The 21,396-nt window shown below is 38.1% G+C and overlaps 1 protein-coding gene across 1 annotated transcript in view; it reads right to left on the minus strand.

The window, feature by feature from the left end:
* The window catches only part of LOC110566133 (transmembrane serine protease 11E), a 35,090-nt gene extending 14,432 nt beyond the window's left edge, over positions 1-20,658 (minus strand). Inside the window, exons 1-4 of the mRNA XM_021663942.2 lie at positions 20,587-20,658; positions 6,777-6,901; positions 3,394-3,515; positions 647-714 (exon numbers count right to left, since the gene is read on the minus strand). Coding sequence (XP_021519617.1) covers positions 647-714; positions 3,394-3,515; positions 6,777-6,901; positions 20,587-20,594 — 323 coding nt within the window. The 5' untranslated portion in view covers positions 20,595-20,658. The remainder of the gene's footprint in view (positions 1-646; positions 715-3,393; positions 3,516-6,776; positions 6,902-20,586) is intronic.
* Between the last annotated feature and the right edge of the window lie 738 nt (positions 20,659-21,396).

The raw sequence follows: 21,396 nt of genomic DNA on the forward strand, positions 1-21,396 counted from the left end.
CTCAGAAGACTAAGGCAAAGGATTAAGAAAAAGGAAAAAACAAAAACAAATTGGGAGTTTAAGGCAAACCTGGACTGCACAAGGCTTTGTCCTCAACACAAAACAACAGTAGAAAGTTATGTTCTGACCTTGCTTATTTAGTAAGAACTAATTAGAGTTCTAAAATTCTCTCCAGTAAATGTTTGGAGCATTAAAAATGTGAAACAAATGCAAATCAGCTAAATTAACTGGGGTAGCAGGTGGGGAAAACGTGAGGAGGTAAAGCTCTCATTTGGCAGGGTATGAATTAGTTCTTCCTATTAAATTAGTTCTCAGTTGTGATGGGTCATTTACACCACATACACACACACATGCATGCACATGCACGCACACACACACACACACACACACATACACACACACACATTATAGCACCAGCAATAATTGTACCCCTGTTCTCAGCAGGTATCCTGCAAATGTTCATTTTTGAAACTGGAGGGTAAATAAAGTACATTGTAGCTCATGGCTTTCATAGAGCAGGTGAATAAATGTTTGTTAAGCTGAATCACATCACATCATTAGTATTTTAAAATATGTTTATTACTGACCAGGTTAAGAATTTCATCATCAAGTTAAATCCAGAATCAACATTTTCAGTTCAACTTACCTGAACTTGATAATATGAGCCTTGGTAAGCTGTCCCCTTAGTGGAGATCTGTAAAATGCATTTTTCACCTGTTTAAGGATATTTATAACATGTCAGCATGAAGTTTTCTGAAAATTTTGATGTGCTCTAGAGCAGTGTTTCACAACCTTCCTAATGCTGTGACCCTTTAACACAGTTCCTCATGGTGTGATGACCCCCATCCATAAAGCTATATCATTGCTACTTTATAGCTGTAATTCTGCTACTGTTATGAATCGTAATGTAAACACCTGTGTTTTCTAATGCTCTTAGATGACCCCTGTGAAAAGGTCATTTGACCCCAACGGGGTCACAACCCACATCTTGAAAACTAAAATACAAGACAAAGCAAGCAAACAAACAAACAAAACACATCAAGCAGCATTCACGATGAGCTGGCACTGAAGAATCCGCAGTGGCATCCTACCTCGTAAATACAGTGAATCTGTATTCAGAATGAGAGCCGCACTGAGACCAGTGCAGACCTACGCACTCTGTTCAGAAGGCTACCCAAAACAGTGAGTGTTGTTCCCTTAAAAGTCAGTTCACCCTCTAGAGCGTAAGGTAAGAACTTTTACCACTGACAAAAAAAAAAAAAAAAAAAAAAAAAGATCTTTTTATTTTTTTCAGAGTTCTGTTATTGTGACAAAATGCCTGAGCAAAACAATGTAAAGAAGAAAAGAAAATGTTTGAACTCATGGTTTTGGAGAACAAATGAAGTGATTTGTCCTAACTGGCAGCTCATCATAGGATTGAATACACGGCGTTGTAGTGTGCATAGGTACCAAGTGTGCTCACATACTGAGTGCCCAGCTCAGCACTGACGATGCTCTGAGAAAGTTCTGTGAATTGGAACCCTGAACAACCACAGCTATGAAGTTTCTCCAGTAAGATGACAGAAGTGTGTTGTAGAGATATTTCTTGCTATAAATAATTCAAATTAATTTGAACTTTAAAATTCAGGGCTTGGTTAAGTAAAGATTTCAGTTATAGCCAGGCATGGTGGTTAATACCTGTAATCCCAGCACTCAGCAGGAGGCAGGCAGATCTCTGTGAGATCAAAGCCAGCCTGGTCTACAAATTAAGTCCAGGACAGCCAAGGCTATATTGAGAAACCCTGTCTCAAAAATAAAGATAGATAGATAGATAGATAGATAGATAGATAGATAGATAGATAGATAGATAGATAGATAGATAGACAGATTCTATCCGTCAGATAGACAGATAGAAATTCTGGGTTTGGGTAAGTAAAAATTTTAGTGTCTTCCTGTTTACAGCATGTAGATAGTCTCACTTGGAAATTATCACTTAAGGATTTATTTTTATCAAGTAATTTCAAAGTTATTATTGATCTTGAAGGTACTAAAGGTCTATATTCCTTTAGATTTAAATCAATTTGAATCTTAGAAAACTTATTTTGGCAAATGGCACCCAAAAAAAGGGGTAGGGAAATTGTAACATACTGACTTTCTGAGCTCTGTTTCTTTTCCCTACTTTACATGTATACTGACAATTGGTGAAGAGCTTCTTCTGATATTTACTTGCAAGTACACATGTAGCCAGGATCTGATTGCTTCCTCAATGAGCTACACAGCTTCAGTGAAAGGGTGTTGGTCAGTCTAATGTTTAGACATGGTTTGAACGCCTCCCAGGGCTTGATGCACTGCAATTTAATCCCATTGCAATGTGGTAAGAGAGTGAAAAGCCACAGTGTTTAAAGGTGGGGCATTAGGGAGGTGAGTCTGTTTAGATATGTGTATTAGGGCAGAGCCCATGACTGAAGCCTGGTGGCTCTGAAAAAGAGTGAGAGAGTACTATGTAAGTGTTCTTTGTCTTTGTCTGGTGGTGTGGTAAGTCTCCTTCTGATGCCAACAAGAAAGGAAGGCCATCCTCAGATGCCTTTGACTTAGCACCTTCCAACCGTGAACCAAATAAGCCTTCTTTTGTTAGGAAATAGACTATTGAAGTATTTCACTATGTCAACAAAGCAGACCAATACAAATTATTTCCATTCTGTCCCTATTTAGAGTATTGGAACTAGAAGACACTTTGCAAATTATATTATTTTGATGCCTAAGTTAACATAGAAGAGAAAAATTGTCCAGAACAACAACAACAAAAAAAAAAAGTCATCTACCATGTATTGCCACATCACTGACTGACCACTGGTGATAGAACGCGCTCTTCAGTTCTCTTCCCATCACTTCATACCATAAATTACAACACCAGCCAAGAAGCTTTCAAATTGTTGTCTATGTATATAGTGATGAGAATTCATCACTGAGGCCTTTGTCCTTTCAGTCTATGGTGCAAATTTTCTTGTATACCGAAAACCGATACATTCAATATGCCTACAAGTAAGCATAGTGTTTACAGATGGATCTGAATGGTTTTAATCTCTACATTCTTTTGCTCAGAGACTTTTCTATGGGTTGGGAAAGAACCTTATTCCACATCAGCCTCACATTCCCCTAGTTTCTGGACTATGTTGATCAAGAATAAAACAATGGTGTAGAAAAGATGAGTGGGAGGGACATTCATGAGCAACTAGATGTTACTTGCTCTGACCTTGCTGATACAGTCTTCTAAGTCAGGTATTGTGAGTTTCGTTTTGGATCCCTTTTGTATGACTTTCTATCAGTTTTCAAAGATATATAGGAATCGTCTGACTGGGTATTTTAGAAACCAGGACATCCCAATGTCATAAACACAAAGAAGAAGCCACTCACCATAGTTTCAATTTTCTGGCTCATTTCAGTGAAATTTTTAGAAGCCTCTCTTCCAAACTCAGAATACAGCTTGTCGCTTGTGAACCGCAATGTGCTGTAGTAATTGTAGGTCCTCCTGTGATCTACAAGGGAAGAGGCAAAACCCGTCACAATCATTATCAGATGTGTGATGCATCATTATCACCCCATTCGGTGACTACTAGTAACACTAAGACAAGGAGGAATGCTCCTACCCTAGTCATCTGCTTCATCATCCTGCTCCAGGCTCCAGAGCCATCTCAAAATAAAGAGAAATACCCATCCTACTTTAATATAGCGTGTAAGAGCTGTGAGAAATGCCTAGTTGCTCCGGGGTGCTGTGTAAACACCACAGCAGAGCTGTGTGCTAATTACACACATGTTACCCATTCCCTTGCCAGCCCAAAGGATATCTAGTCATGCCATCTGCATGAACACATCAGGTTTTATTCAGAAACTTCCCAGGGCTGAATTATTTTATATTAAAGAAGTAGCATCCCCCCCCATACACACACACACACACACACACACACACACACACTTAGTAAACTATTCATCAATTCTGGACTCCAGCATGAGAAAATATATTTTTTGGAGATGGAAATGTGGATAGGATTTGAGGAAACAGACATTTAGGGAGCTAGAATTGCCATCTGGTATAACCTTCTGAAGACACTATATAGGTTCACTGGTATTCTTTGTCACAGAACTTATTTTTTCCCACTGGGCTTAGGGTATGTCTTGTCTGCTTCTTAGCCACCTGTGTCCAGTCTATGCTAATTCACACAACCTGCTACTTTGTCCTGTAGTGTTAATGTAGTATAGTTTTCCTCTTCTACAAGCAAAAGAGTCAGGGACTTTGTGTCTACCTTCAGTGAACAGTAATGCCTACCACATTCCTGTGAGAGACATTGTAGTAAGCATTGTAAATATGATAGTAACCTAAGACCATTGAAAATGGTTATTGTAAGAAAATGGACTGTGCCTCACCCAGACTCAAGCTCCTTCCTCTTCTTCCAAGCTGATGTTGATGTAGCCAGTACTCAGCCACACATTAAACAGTAATGTTATAAGGAAGAGGATAATAGGTCCCTTTATTCACTTAAACATAGCTTGCGATTTTTTTTAATTATAGTTTGCATCATTTGGATTTGTCATTTCGAAGAGGTAAGACATGTACAACTATCAGCACTTTCATATAGATCAAGCACAGGAATAATTATATAATCAATATTGTACCTTGCTCTGTAGACTTCAACAGGCCGCTATGTTTTAGTAATTTTTCCAGCTTCTAGTATTATATTATCTCTCTTATAATTTTATGACTATTGGATATGATAAAAATATGAATGAAGGCCGGGTGTGGTAGTATATGCCTTTAATCCCAGCACTCGGGAGGCAAAGGCAGATGGATCTCTGTGAGTTTGAGGCCAGTCTGGTCTACAAAGTGAGTCCAGGACAGCCAGGGCTCTTTTATACAGAAAAACCCTGTCTCAAAGTTTTTTAAAAAAATTGAATAAACATGAGTTTGGGATAATTTTCTCAGGCTTGTAATTCTACAAGTTGTAATGATGTTGTTCACTAACAGAGCTATTTGGCATTCATAGCACAGATAAGTGTAAGTAAAGGCCTAAAGGTTTTGTACATGAGTTATACAATTAGTTCTGAGCTGAGCTTTTTAAAGTGAGCGTGAAATGATGGTTTTCCAAACCTAGTCACATTTGTATTTATTCTGCAGCACATCTACTTAGCTTGGCATGTCAATTCCTAAGCCTTCATTGTTTTATCTACTCTATTGTTAGTTTCCACCCCCAGATGGTGTGTCATTCATGGAAATAGTAACATACAAGAATCATTGTTTGTTCAGGTGTGCTGTGTGGGCACTGGAATCGTGTGTTTCTGAACTGATCACCCAAGTAGTATGATACAGGAACCAACTACTGGAAAACATGACCCAGTTTTCAGTGTACACATATAAAGAAGACCCATAATCTTGTAAAACCTGGGTTCATGAAAATGCAAAGGAGATGTAGGAGGAAGTGTTTTTCTCTCACAAAAGTGATCAAACCTCTAACATTACTAGGGCTTTCTTATGAAATCAGAGAGCTCTAAAAGTAATTCATTTGTTTTTTTTAACACTCAGAATTGAATACATTTATAATGTATTCAATGTACATTTATAATGTACCTAATATATGCCAGGCTCTTTCCATTTTTGAAAACATAAAAGTTAGTAAATCGTAGACTTACACATGCATCAAGAAGTAACAGTACCTACGATACAATGAGGCTCAGTATCTTCATGGCAGATCTGTATTGTAATGTTATTATAGCAACTCTTTTGGATTAAAAGTATTCCATAAAAATTTCTATTATCAAAATTAAGATACTCCAATTTTAAAGACCTGCATGTGTAGAAATTCCACCTAAAAATATTTGCTTTAAGCATTGTTCTTCTTTAAACCACCCAAAGGTGATGTATCTGCCTTGCTTTGGAAACTGAAATCATACTTTGTAGCTGGCAGAGGAAGATAACCAGATTTATTTCCCTCTTTCTCTGTATAGAAAAGCACCTTCATCAAATTCCCAATTAAATTAGAATCAAGTGGTTAGCGTCTATGATTTCATGGTCTTCAAGAGCAAAACATAATCTAATCACACAGGGAGATATTAAACAAAGATGTCATAGTTGAGTCAACTAATTAAAACCCAAAGCCCAGTATAGGGAAACTTTAGAAGGGTTGTTGTATCTGTAGTCCCCTGGGCACCTGCTTAATAACAGCAACCAGCAGACCATCTGGCAGTGAGAGACCTCAAAAACACAGAGTGAACCTCCTCATAATTAACCTCAGCATTCCTTGTCCTCTGTCATCACTAACGTCCCAAGATAAGATTGTAAATGACATAGGCACTTATTTAGCCGTATGCCACTATGAACGTCTCTCCTACTGACTTAGAACAGAACGGAGCTTAGACCTCTACAATACTTCAGTGTGAAATTCATTTATTGGAATGTTAAATTTTTGATGAACTAGATTTTTTTAATAAATGCTATTGTCCTGTGATCTCAACTAACTTAAGATACTGTGTTCTAGTTAACCTGTGGTCTTCCCCTAATTAGGACTCCTTTATCACTTGGCAGTTATTTTGAAAAGTGGCCTTCTGTTCCTAGCAGGAAGCTAGGATAGAAGGATGGACCTTCTTGGTTTGTGAAGATTTAAAAAAAAAAAATCATTCAAAGAGTTCTTAGCTAACGCAAATAAATAATGGTGATGGAGAAATAACCCTGAGGCAAGCCAAAACAGGAAACTCCATGAAGAAACAGTTGGAGCAAGTCACATGATGTTGAAGCATCTCATACTTACTGTATCTGACATAGTGAACAGTGAGTCCAATGCACACTGCCAGGACAATCAGGGATAAAAAAGAGATGAGGCCAATAACCCAGGGCTCCACACAAGTTCTCTTCCTGGCCCTCACCACAGGTGACCTGAGGAAGAAAGTCAATACAGAGATTATATGGATACACATTCCTCATCTATACTTAGGCAAGTTAAGAACATCCAGAGGACAGTGTGCTGCATCCTTCGTAGCTGCTGAGACAAGTCCTGGTTCTGAATGCCTGAACGTGGGCAAGTAATTTGACCCCTCTGTGCCCTAGTTTCTTTATTTATAAAACAAAGATGATAGGAATGGTCCCTATGTAACAGGATTACTTGTAAGGACTAATAACGTTCCATATGTAAAGTAGTGACAGTTCTGGCTGGCCTGTACATGGGGCTTCCTGAAGAGTGAGTTGTCATGTGTCCAGCAAGCTGTTTCCAAGCTGCAGAGTAGGGTGCTATAGAGATACACATTTAAAGTTTGTTTCTAGGCAGGAGAATGTTAAACAGTTTTCGAACTGTAGTAAAGCTTGAACCATATACCGGGTTGCAGACCTAATTCTACTTGCCTTCTTAATTTTATGATTAAATTCCAAACCAAACCTTGAGGCTGCACAGACGGGATTACAGAAGACCTCCGAAGAACCCGGATGATTGAGCTAATACTTACCTGTAAGCTTTAGTGATGTCATGGAAGCCTTTTATTTGTGACTTCATATTCCCCTCAAAGCACAGTCCTAACCTCAGATGGTCAGCCACGCTTTGGTTTGGTTGGTAGCATTGACGACCAGTTAGGTTATATATTCTAGTTGTTAAGCAAATGCAAACACTAGAAAGAATAAAGTCAGTGTTTGGCTATGAGACTTTTTGTTTGTTTTTGTTTTTGTTTTGTAACGAACTGTTTCTCATGACTATAAATTGAGTGAAACAGGCTTCTTTCTTTCTAGAATGCTACTCATCCAACAAATAAAAGATGTAGAGAATGTACTGTCCTTGTGGAGGCATTGTGGGTACTGAATCCCATTAAAGAGGATTGTACTTTCAGCCTTTTCATTACTAGCTCTGACTCAGGCTCAAACCATTCAAATGCTGAGCTAAGTTTCTCCACCTACCAATAAAGCATAGGACACAAATCCTGTCTGCAGCTCCCCAGTGAGCTCAGGGAGCTTCTTGCAAACTGCAAAACACTTGGCAATAAATACTTTTTACTTATAGAAACCAAGAAGAGTTGTTGCTTGGTGGTATAGGACCACCAGGAAATATCACATCCATCCTGCAGCAGAATCAGTGCATCTTTGTGCCTGGACACTGGATAGGGAAAATTGGTGTCACCATCTCCACAGGCTTCTGCCTGCCCCTGCTTCAGGTTATGGGTTACAGTAGCTAGGCCCAAGGGACCCTAGTTGTTTCATTTCCTTCTTGCTGTGACTTTCCCATGGGATGGTAGCCATGGAAATTTCAGAGTCCTCTCTCTAACCAATTTGGTCTCCCCTGAGTAGGGTTCCAAACACCTGTACCTAGAACAGCAATTACTACAGTATAAAAATATTTTTTCATCAGGTGTTTGTTTTTCCCTGCACACTTGTGCCCAGGAAGTTCCCCAGCCTGCCTCCTGTCCCTTCTGTCTCTGAATGCTTGCTATTCATCTGGTGCAGAAGACGGGAGATGCATACAGCAGACGTAAGCAAGGCTTTGGGGTTAATACGGGTGGAAAGGGGCTTTAACCAATGTCCGTGCATGCCAGATGAGGAATATCAATGTAGGCTTATAGAAAGTGGGACAGATTTGCCAGAAGTATATGATCACTATACTGAGATATGAAGTATGATGAGTTGTATTTGTATGACAGTGATTTTTAATACAGACAGACATCCAGGCTAAGCAGTCACTAAGTGATAGGGGCAAATGGCCAATTAACCCTTTAATAAAAAAAAACATGATGATGAATATTAATGAGATGTATTTTACATTCTATTTTTTAAATAATTATAGTGTATGCATAATAAAAATATAGGAGACACTGAATTATTAGCAGTAAAAAGTGGAATAAGGCGTGAAAAAAACTTTTATTTGAACCATACATGTTTTCATTTTATGGTAGACTATCTTTAAACAATAAATAGTCTTTTGAATTAAATGGAGAACAGAGAAAAGAGATGATAAAGCTTATAAACAATTGAAAAATGACTGAGGCAGATCAGATCTGGTGTGTGTGTGTGTGTGTGTGTGTGTGTGTGTGTGTGAAGTTCATTTCACTACTATGCAAAGACACTACAGTGACTTCCTTCCCTGATCCCCACGATATCCGAGTGACTGGTAAAGAGGCAAGAGGGATAGCATGAGACAAAGACAGACAATCTGGACAATTATGAGTGTGTCTTTCTGAGTGCTGCCACCAGCTCCTTTACCATGTAAATATCCCATTAGATGTAGGACTCGCTCATGTTTTCTCTGTATAAAAAAAAAAAAAGAATTGTTATTCCCTGCTCCTAACCTGAGGATCCTGCAGTCATAAACATGGTAAGTCATTTTATTACATTGAATGTCCGTGTGAAAGAAATATACAAATATCAGTAGTAATTATCATCATTACTCTAATTTTTAATAGTAGGATTCATGCCCACATTACTAGACATTTGCCATTTGAAACATTATCTCTTCATTTCCTTAGCATTGTTCATCATGCCAGTTAACTTTTTGGGTTTTTTGTTTTGTTTTGTTTTGTTTTTTCGTTTATTAAGGTACAATTTATCATTTTTAGTTACCTTGTTTTTCCTCAGCAAGTCATTCGGTACTAACTGCTCCAAAGTAGGTATGGTTAGAGAGTGTTTTCAAAATCATCAATAAAATGGAGGAGTAAATCTATTCTCATATCAGTGGATGTACGTGCAATCAGATGCCTCTTGCATAAGAATGCTTATCCAAACACTTCTTTGCCACTCCAAAACATAGCTAAATTCACCTAAATTGACCCTAATGTAGACTTTCTGGATTCCAACTCCTTCAAAGATTTCAAATTGCCAAATTGCTGTCTCATTTTTCTTTTCATTTGGGGGAAATGTGTAATTAATGAGAGGTTGAGCGAACATAGGAGTTAAACTTACAGATATATTTGACCGGTCTTAAATTGCTGGAAGACAAGCAATATTCCCCACATTCTGTGACCAATACCATTTCTTAATATGTCAGTTTTAGAACAGTACTATAAAAAGAAAGGAAGTAACAACAAAAAGTGAGGGAGAGAGAAAGGTGCAAGTTTGCCCCAGGGAGTGAGTGATTAAGTAAGAAGCTTAATGCTCCTGAGGCGGGCTTGTCGGAACAAGCCCATGTGTAGCTCAGTCAGGCCTTGCTCTGAACAACAGTGGCTCTCAGATTTCTTCTTCATTCTCCCTGATGGTAAACAGTGCTGACATAGTCTGTTTCCTCCTCTCGGCAGCTCCATCCCTCCAGCTGTTCTAACAAGCATGCATGTCCATGATGTCCATAACTTGGTCCTAAAGAACTATCATCATCTTCTTCAGCCGGAGTCTGCCAGCTTTTATGTGAAGTTTCAAGTAATAGATCTTTCTGGTTTCTAGGCTTGTTGGTTCTCTGCTAGAGATACTCAGTTCTGTCACTGCATCCTAAAAGCAGCCACAGACAATACAGAATCAAATGAGCACAGGTCTTCATTTCTAGAGGCTGATATTTAAATTAATTATATTTTTTAATTGTCAAAATATTTTTATGGCCTCTTTTGATCACTTCAATCACTTAAAAGTGTGAAAACTCTTCTTAGTTAAATCACCATATAGAAACAGATAATGACTAGATCTGATCCTGAAACTGTAGTTTGCTATGGCTGGTTTAATGGGTAGCCTTCAAGTCAATACTAATGATCCTTTCCTGCTCTAGTCTGGCAAATCTGTCACCCATTCCCCTGCCAATAAACTTGTTTTGGAAATTGTACTAATCTCCCAACAGTATTTGACCCACAACTTGATAACAGTTTTCTCTTCCAGCTCCCTAGTCTCTGAAACACTTTGTTCTAGTAAAACATGTTTTTATAAGTGCATAGACAATGGCTTAGAGATTAAACCAGTGCTGCTTTCCTTAACAAGCTTTCCCTATTGCCAATTATGTAAAGTATCTTATGTAAAAGTACATTTTTGCTCATCACATTAAAATGTTTCTGTCTATTTAAGAGAGATTTTAAAGTTCTATGCTCTGGTTGGTCTTTTCACCCTGAGCATCAAAATGACATCTTTTTATTTTGGTTGGTTGGTTGGTTGGTTGGTTGATTGGTTGGTTGGTTGGTTTGTAGCTTCCTGGAGATAAGCCTGACCCTCATCTCCCTGTATGCATTTTTACCACATACTCAAATATTGCTCACTCTTCAGGAACTGAAACAAAGTTGATTAAACTAAGCTGCAAAAGGTCATTTTTCAGTACCATGCTATGGTGTTGGATCTTCCCCAATGAATGTGGAGTCCACCTTAGTTCCAGGAAATAACTTGGAATATTGACAACAAGGATAGGCAAAACAGACCTTGTTAAGAATAATTGCTAATTCAGAAAACCTCACTTTCATAAAATACTTTATGTGGTGATCAAGATTTATGGCTAATGTTACTACTTAACTTATCTTTAAAGCCCATGAGTTTCCAAGTATATAGGTATTATATAAATATATATATATTTACTATATATACTTACTACATATATTTATAATACAGTAAATATACTATAGTATAGCAAATATCTATATTTACTATAAACACACACACATATATAGATATAGATATATATTTACTATAAAACTGTTACCAAAGTTGAGAAAGTGAAAAGGCAAATAAGACATATTTAAAGGGTCATTGTATGCTATAAAATCAGAACAAGAAAAAGAAGAATGCCACAAGGTATTGTCATCCCAGAATCTAAGGCAGTGCAAATGTCCCAAGTCAGTGTCTCAGACATAATGGAGAGAGCTGCAGAGATGCTGTGGTGAGTGCAGGGCTGGCTGCACAAGAATGAGGACAAATCAGATCTTCAACACCCACATGGCCAGACCTGGTAGCAGCACACACTATAATCCCAGCACAAGGAGGCAGAGACAAGCAGATTCTAGGAACTCACTCACCAGCCAGTGTGTCAGTGAGACACCCTGTCTCAAAATGCATGGTGGGGAGCAGCAGACGAAGACGCCTCATGGAAGCCTGCGGCCCTACAAGTGCGCACTCATGGGCATGTACACCAACACACATGAGTGCACACACTGCATTTTTTAATTTAAAAAAAATGATAATCAGGTTTGGTGTGGTGGTGCATGCCTTTGGTTCCAGCACTTAGTAAGCAGAAGTAGGCAGAGCTCTGAGTTCAAGGTCAGCCTGGACTAAATAAAGAGCCAGTTCTAGGACAACCAGATCTACACAAAGAAACCCTGTCTCAAAAATAAAATAAAATAAAATAAAAAACAACGTAACAATTAATCATTTACCCAGTGTTTGGCACTACATGTTTGGCACCCACCAGCTTAGTTTATAGGACTGTACCTGATTTTTCCACCCATGTAAACGCTCCAGCTACATCTATTGTGAGGAAACTTTGTACTGTTAGGACAGTGAGATTTTTTTACACTTTCTTATATTTCTAAAACAAAATTACATAAATACCCGAGGTAAAAGCACAATAAAAGCTATAGGTGTGCGTAGGTAGTGTGCTGCCTAATTTTATGTCGATTTGACACAAACTAGATTTATCTGAAAGGAGGGAACTTCATTTGAAAAAAGGCATCTAATAAGTACCAGCTATAGGGCAATTTCCTAATTGGTGATTGGTGGGGGAGGGCTCAGTCATTGTGGGTGGAGCCCCCGCCTGCTCTATAAGAAGCAGACTGAGCAAGCTGTGATGAGCAGGCCAATAAGAAGCACCCTCCAGGGCCTCTTGGGTACCTGCATGAGTTCCTTTTTGTACTGCGTTTGATGATGAACTAGTACAGGAAACTGGTGTGTGAAATAAACCCTTTTCTCTCCAAGTTGCTTTTGCCATGGTATTTCATCACAATAATAATAACCCTGATGAAGACAGGCAGTATGTTTTCATTGTTATTTTGTAATGTATTAGTACATTGCTTGCATCTAAATGTATGCACCACTTGCATGCCTGGTGCCTATGGAGGCCAGACAAAGATGTCAGATCCTCTGGAACTAGAGTGACAGGTGGTTGTGGGCTATGGTGTGAGGCTGGGAACTGAACCTGAGTCCACTGCAAAAAGCAATGTGCTCTCAACCATTGATATTTCCAGTTACCGCTATTGATTTGTTAAAGAGGCATTCAAGCAAATTGCTCTTATAAAATTGCAAAGAAAAAACACCATATTTCTATTCTGTTCATTTATGTACAGAACACATCATGTACAGAATAACATTTCAAGACTCAGAAATCCCAATGTAAAATCTTCTTGTTACAGCAGATGACGAGAAGTGAAGGCTTTGAATATTTATCCTGCTGGCTCTCATTTTCTGGCCATGATCTAATGGTGGCCATGGCTCCTATCTGATAACCCCTCTCTATAACTACAGCCCTTGGCCATGCTCCACAACTTTTCCTTCTGAGCCACCATGCCCACTGCTGACGATTCTAGGGCACTTTAGTGTTCTTTGTTTTATGGCCCAGAAAATGGTCTATCGTGATAGATTTTTTGCATGCATTTGAGAAGAATTTGCACTCTGGCCTTCATGGATAGAGTGTTTGCTACAGGTCAGTCAGGCCAATTTGTTTTAGTGTTTTCGGGTTCTCTGTGTCTTACCTGAGTTTCTGTCCATTTGTTCTGTCATATCCTGAAAGGGAAGAGTTGACCTCTCCAAGAGTAACTGTGAATTTGCCTATTTTACCTTCCAGTATTGTTTGCTTTATTTATTTGAACCTCTGTTGTGTAACAAGGGTAAAGACATTCTGGACTGCCATCTTTTTTGGCCAGTTTAGCCTTTATTTTTAGTATCTTTTCTCAGTCTAAACTCTCCTTTCTCTAAGATTAATATACACACTTACATATATCTTTTGATTGGTGTGTGTGTGCTTATTTAGGGTTTTTTATAGTATGTTTAACTTTTCTATATTATCACATTTAGAATGGGTTCCTTCTAGAAGAAAAAGTCAGGTCTTCATTCTCTTACTTAACTCTATCTGAAAAAAAAATCTTCCAGTGTATATTCGTGTTTGAAATTTTTAAACTACTTTCACTTGTTTGTGGCAAAGGACATACGTGTTAGGCCATGGTATGGAGATCAGAGGACAAGTCCCAGGTGCCAGTTTTCTCCTTCTACTACACGTGCCCTGGGGATAAACTCAGGTCATCAGGACTGGAACCAGGCCTTTACCCACCCACCCATCCCTTCAGCCCAATCTTTTTTTTTCCCGACACATTATTATTATTATTATCATTATCATTATTATTTACTACAATTTATTCAATTTGTATCCTGGCTATGGTCCCCTCCCTCATGTTCTCCCAATCCCACCCTCCTTCCCTTTTCTCCCCTATGCCCCTCCCCTAGTCCACTGATAGGAAGAGTACCTCCTCCCATTCCATTTGACCCTAGCCTATCAGGTCTCATCAGGACTGGCTGCATTGTTTTCCTCTGTGGCCTGACAAGGCTGCACCCCCCAGGGGGAGGTGGTCAGAGAGCCTTGCACTGAATTTATGCCAGAGACAAGCCCCTACTTTCCTTAATAGAGACCTCACTTAGAGACAGAGTCTATGCCCTACATCTGAGCTGGGGTTTTAAGTCCTCTCCATGCATTGTCCTTGGTTGGGGTATCATTCTTTTCAGGACTCAGTTTTGTTTTTGTTTTTTTGTTTTGTTTTGTTTTTTGTTTTTTTAGTTTTTGTTTTTGGCTCTGTTGGTCTCCTTATGGAGCTCCTGTCCCTTCCCTGTCTTTCTATCTCCCCTTATTTCATAAGATTCCCTGCACTCTGTCCAAAGTTTGTCTATGAGTCTCAGCCTCTGCTTCAATACCTTGATCAGTAGAGCCTTTCAGAGGCCCTCTGTGGAAGGCTCCTGTTCTTTCCCTATCTTCGCCTGCTTCTAATGTCTATCTCATTTGCCCATTTGAATGAGGATTGAGCATGTTCCCTAAGGTCTTCCTTGTTGTTTAGTTTCTTTAGGACTATAGATTTTAATATGTTTATCCTATATTATATGGCTAATATCCACTTATGAATGAATATCTTCCATGTGTGTCTTTCAGCTTCTGCAGCCTAATCTTTTAGTATTTAAACTATATATAGTCAATGTGGCTCTTGATGCATTGGATTTGGACTGTTTTACTTAGAAATATCTATACCATCATAAGTTTTCCTATAAACACTCACATGTATTTTAAAGACCCTAAGATAATAATAATCTTTTCTATATATTCAAAAACAGTAATAATCTCCTGTTATGAGATCTGTAACTTCAAGCTACTGGTTTCCTTGTGTTACCTGGTAGATTACAACATGGGCTCTTTGGTTGTGAGCAGCCTGGGTTTATCCCTTACAGTGCCTTTCTTTAGCTCGGTGACACTGGGGAAGTTTCTTGCCTTCCTGAGTCTACATTTCCTCACTGACAAACTGTTCTAATGCCATAGCCCAATTCATAGGATCTTCCAATATCACAGGGTATATAAATATATAGAGGTCCTGACGCCTTGCCAAACAAACAGTAAATTCTCAGTGATTGTTAGCTATTGTCATTGTTTCCTTCATAATATGAAACCAATTTGCTTTTCAAGTGACCTCACATGTGTGCGAGAGGTTATGGAAGCAAGACAGAGGAACCCTCGGCTCTAATTCATCCGCAGAAATTTTTCTTGACATTGGAGACCCACTTTAAGCAAAGAGCAATTTGACTTTGAGAAAAGAATGTAGAACAAGCATTCACCTTGTTGTTGATGCAGTGCTGAGCTCTGAGTAGTCATGCTGCTGCCTCCTGGTAGCCACAGCGTGGACAGTTTAGTGCAAGGATTAGAATGCTAGATTCTCCCAAAGCAGTGCTTAATCAGGTAGGAACTGACTGAGTGCTTAACAATGGCTTGACTGTACTGTATGTTTCGAATGGCTGTTTTAAAGTGTCATAGATGTATATCAATTTATTGGTTCAGGGATTTTATTGATTAGAAAAGTTGAGATGTGAAGATAAATTAATTCTTTAAAAAGACAAAAACAATTGACTCTGATTATCCAAAGGAGTACTTAGGAGACCAAGGGTGATGGATGATAGAGGCAGAGGGGAGGGTGGTAAAAACTGGGGGGAAAGTATGCATGTTAAACCTTCAATTCCACCAGTCACTGACTCAAAGGCTTAATAGACTCAGTCCCATGAATGTTTGGTTTCTCTGAATGTTCTGCCATCTAACATTAAGATTAGCTGCCTCACAGAGTTGCTAGAAGGCATCAAAGGATAAAATCTATGTTGGCATCATATATCTATCAGGGAGTGTTTTTATTCCTCCTACGCATATACTCTCTGCACTTCATGACATATGGCCTGACAAGCTTTTGGTGTTCAATCTATTTTATAAAATAGATTTTCAACTAGCTAGGAGACATAAGCCCAAGAGAGAAACTGTACCACATGGTAACTACAGTTAATAACAGTTAATAACAACGTGTCATATGCATGAAAAGTACTGAGAGTAGATTTTACCTGTTCTCACTTTTAAAAAAAATATATATCTGAAGTACCGCACATGTTCATTTGCTCAATTTTGCCATCCTACAATTATAAGCATTTCAAATCAACATGTACATGATAATCAAATAATGTTAATTTTTGAGAGGGCCATCTACTTTTATTCAAGTTCTAATAGCATTAGTCATAACGATAGCTCCTGGGCCATGTTGTTAGCCCACAAATCTGTTTCTCCTCCTAAAGTATGCAGAGAACACAGGTGCACTGGGAGGCCAGATTCTATCTCTAGTACTGACTGACTCACCTATTCCTGTGGCCATATGCAAATTATCTAATCTTTCAGGCATCTCTTCCCTTTGTAGAATGGAATTGCCATGCTTCCTGTTGCAGGGGAATATTACTCGATAGCTGAATCATTCTTTGAAAATATAACTTTTCTATCTCTTAAACTAGTCACAGAGGACCCACACGGATGAACTGAAAAGACCCTGTAAAGATGAGTCAGTGTTGTGAATAAAACGCAGGGTTTGGGGCCTCAAAGACCTGTGCTTATTTTCAGTTCTGTCATCCATTACCAAATGAACAACAACAAAAAAAAAAAAAATGGTATGTCTCTGACCCTCCATATCCCCATCTATAGAATGGGTACAATATAACCACAGGTTGTTATAAAGATTAAACACAAGGAATGTTTTAGGATGGTAGTTGTTACATAGTCAACTCAAATGGTAGCAATTATTATTTTGTCCTACTCTAACTCACAGTTTCACTTTGGACAAAGTGCAAAAATCCCTCTGTTCACTTCATTAGCTTCAAAATGCATATGGCATCCGACATCTCCATGAAATGTTGTGAGATAAACTTTAATGATGCTTCAGTGGTATTTCGGACTTCCCTAAAACTAGTTTATCATCTTACTACTTAAAAACTCTAAGAAGTCACCCTCCCACACAGGCCATGTATGAACTTGGAGAAAGGTCAGGCTTGCAGGTCCTGGCATAATGTCTTTATTTATCTGCAGCCCACTTTCATTCTCAACCTTTAATCCTTCCTGATCCCTTATCTACCTATCTCAGACCTGTGAAATTATGCCAGAGTCCCTGAGAGCATTCTTTACAGTTCTTGCCCATTATCTTCAATTAAGTAGCTCCAAGAAAATGTGCTGGAATAAATTCTATCTTGTTCTGTTTTGCTGAGCTGAGGATTCACTACATTGCCCAGAATGTTCATGAACTTGTGAACCCAAGCAATCCTACAGCCTTGGCTTCCTGAATGCCACCTTACTCAACCTGAGTAACTATTGATATAGTTCTTCTAAACCCTAACACTGAGAGAGCCATTGGAACCCAGAGGGAGCCTGGACCATTTGAATCACACCACCTTGTCTTTTAAAAGGAGTGATAACAAGAATCACTTAGGAAATAATTGCTCAATGAAATACATTGTAAAAGAGACACAGTGAGAATCCACATCCAGCTTAATGCCAATGAAACTTTACTAAACCTTTTTTATATGAACAGCACTGATCTTAAGGGAAAGAGAAATGAGTGCATGTTAAACCCTTGTAGCTCAGACATGCCACAACTCTGAACCTATGTGTCGATGAAAAATTCTTTCAATATCACTACTGACTAATTTCTGGGTGTGGCATGGTTTTACAGGGACGTTTTTTTCTTGTAAACAAGCATATTTTGAGCATGAAAATAACACCGATTTCCCTGTTTGACATAAACTACCCAAATATGTCTGCACCCTCCCTTCACTGTCCCATACCTTCTGAACTTACCCTCGCTTCCTTAATTATCACCACGCTACATAAATAAATGCTCATCTCCCTGAAGGGAGAGGTGACTAGGGAGAGAGCACCTCCCATTAAGATATAATTATGTCAATTTAAATAAAGCAAAGGGTGACTTCTTTTTAATAACAACTGTTTCACTTATGCTTTGCTGTTTTTTTTTCTCCAACCTCACATATTCCTTTCTTTTTTTATGACTACACTATTTGTTTTCCTCAAACATAAGGGAGTTAAGATTTTCTTTGGGCAACTGTTATGACATATGGCTAAATAGCTCTATTTTTAATAAATGCTTATTGATTTTAATGGGAAAGTATACGTGGACCGCTCTTTGAGAAGTAGTTTACAGTAGACATTAAAGTTATGTATTTTATTTCATTTGAGTATTACTCATTTCACCTTCAGCTATCTAAAAAGTATACAAATTAATCCCTATAAGTTTGACCTGTTTACTTTTAATTCTCATTATAGTCTAATTATCATCAGTTACTTGTAAGCATATTTAAGAAAATAAAAATATTTTAAAAAATACCTCATCCTCCTCCCAAGCCTCCTCTCATAAGCTCACACAGCTGGGCTTTCTTTGACTATCTTCTGTGTAAAACATCCATGTGTTGATCTCTTCATATAATTATTTGAATAAAATTGAAAGGTGAGAGGAAAACTCTTCACCCAGTTCAAATTATTTTCTTTCCCTTAAATTTCTTAAATAGTGATTCTCATTTCAATAGAACAAAGAGAAGGCTATCAGATTCTGGCTGAAGATGAAAGTGGGCATAAACACAACCCTCCTTCTTTTTCTTGCATCTTTCCTCATAATGAGCTAAAGCCCTCACAAAGAAACTACCAATATATACTGATTCCCATTTCTTGGGAGCAGTCCTGTTGAAACACTTACCCAGCAAAGGTGTGTAGTAAGCCCAGCCCCTCTCCACCTCAGCCCATTCCTTTGACATCTCATCCAATATCTCCCCATTCCTACATAGTTTGATTCATCAATCATAAAATCTTCAGATCAGAAAGATTTTCCTTTAGTGTTAGTTGGCTTGGGATTTTTGTTTTGTTTGTTTACTTGAAGGCTAATTTCCGTCCATTCTGAAACAGGGCTATTAAAGCTTAGCACATCTTCTGTTTTAAATTAGAGATTGATTTTAGAAGAATTTGCTGCAATTATAACTTCAATACGGCTTCTCTACATGTGTAGAATCAAATTCAAGTTCCATCAGATCTTACATGGACAAGAGCTGGGAGCTAGAATGGTAAACCTGATAGAGATTTCTCGAAGATTTCACTATTTTTCATAGGTGCATTCTTAAAGTGAATGAAAGGAAGATACAAAAACTATCACAGAGTATAAAGAAATGCTTGTAAAAGACAGACCACTATATTCGTAAGATCTGTAGCTCTCAGTTGTCTCTTTGTGAGACTAAAGGAATCATCAACTTCTCATAAAATACATGCAGAACTTCTCCCACTGACAAAATCAGACTTTTTCCTTATGTAATAAAGGCACAGCTTCCACTGAAATTTTTATATTTTCTTCCCAAAATACAAATTAAAGATATTCATTGAAGTATAAATCTAAAAGGATTTTCCAATATATCTGAGAAAATAAATTTTAACATAAAATTAAATAAGGTTATTTTGATTCCAAATTCGTAGACTAAAATTTTGTTACTATTTAGGTTTGAACATTGAAAGAAACAATGGAGAAGTTGAGTGTGATCGGGTATATTGGAGTTTGATGTGTGAGGATTGAGCCCAGGATTGCTCACCAGCCGGGTGAATCGCTTTACACCCCCCCCAAAAAAAACTGGATTAATTTCTAAAATCTAACAATGATAATTTATCTATTCAAAGCAGTCATCTTAAGTTGCTTCTTATTCTTCCAAAATATTTTATGCTTTTAAATTTTAGACTGCTTAGAGAAATAAACAACTCTAACCCACAGAATCTCACATTTACATTTCTTATATATACTTAGTGAAATAAGTGTATTTTTTTCATAAGACTAACAAAGCTTAAATTAGAAAAATATTGCATTCTTCCCAAAACAAGCAAGTACATCACTGTCTCCTTTAAATTTGGGGAACTTCTTCTGAGCACAAATAAACAAAGAGAGACAGAGAGAAAGACACACAGAGAGAGAGAGAGATAGACAGAGAGAGAGAGAGAGAACACACCTATGGAAAGGACAAGGACCTGTTTCACACAATGTCAAGTAAAACCTCAAAAGTAATTCTCCATATTAAGTGTAGCCAGCTGAAGACCCACAAGTCATTGGGTGCCTTAGACCTCTGTAGAATCCAAGTTACTAGGCAGAAAGTAGACGGGAACTCACCGGTACATCGCTGACTAGCAAGATTCGAGTCCTGTGGTGACTGGTCCGTGACTGAGCGTGTTCATCAGCTCACCGTGGCTTTCTTTGTAGGCTAAAGTGAGGTGAGGAAAGAAGTCACTGATGATCCATAGAGAACCAGTCTGACCAGTCTTGGCTAGCGTGGAGACTGTTTGTGTGACTAGTGCGACAAAGACACTTTTTATAGGGAGCAACAACAAGAATAATTTGTAAGCACTTTCTAGGAGTGAGGACTCGAGCGCTATCGTCTACAACTACTTTTAAAGTAATAACACGATGGAATTTTCAGATGTTCATATATTTAAATCTATTCAAAAAAATTGTTATCCTTCTCAGTCTCCTCCAGCTTCCAGTGAAGAAACTGCGGCTTAATTAAGTTAAATGAACCACCAGACAAGGACTAACACCAATATTTTTTTTAAAACTAAGCTGACACATTTTCTACTCAGTCAAGCATATAAATGAAAGTTTCCCTTTGGAATTAACTATAAGCCAGGCGTTGGAAATACATCAGAGATTAGAGAAACATTAACATCTTAAAACTATGTGTCATTGTTGCTCTAGAAAAGTCCAGACATTTACAAATGTTAATCCCCAATTAAGAAAGTCTATTTCTTTCATTTTATTATGATCCACCGCATTGCCTAACTCACTATTTCGTTTATTTTAGAAACTTGTCAATGTGTTTTTGTAAATGGATTGTATATATGGGTGCATTTGTTCAAGACATCACCTGCAAATTGCTTCCTCTAATCCCCATAAAGTAGATGAGCTGTTCACCTCTGTGCTCTC

Source organism: Meriones unguiculatus, chromosome 3 (assembly GCF_030254825.1).
Source record: "Meriones unguiculatus strain TT.TT164.6M chromosome 3, Bangor_MerUng_6.1, whole genome shotgun sequence".
NCBI classification, from domain to species: Eukaryota; Metazoa; Chordata; class Mammalia; order Rodentia; family Muridae; genus Meriones; species Meriones unguiculatus.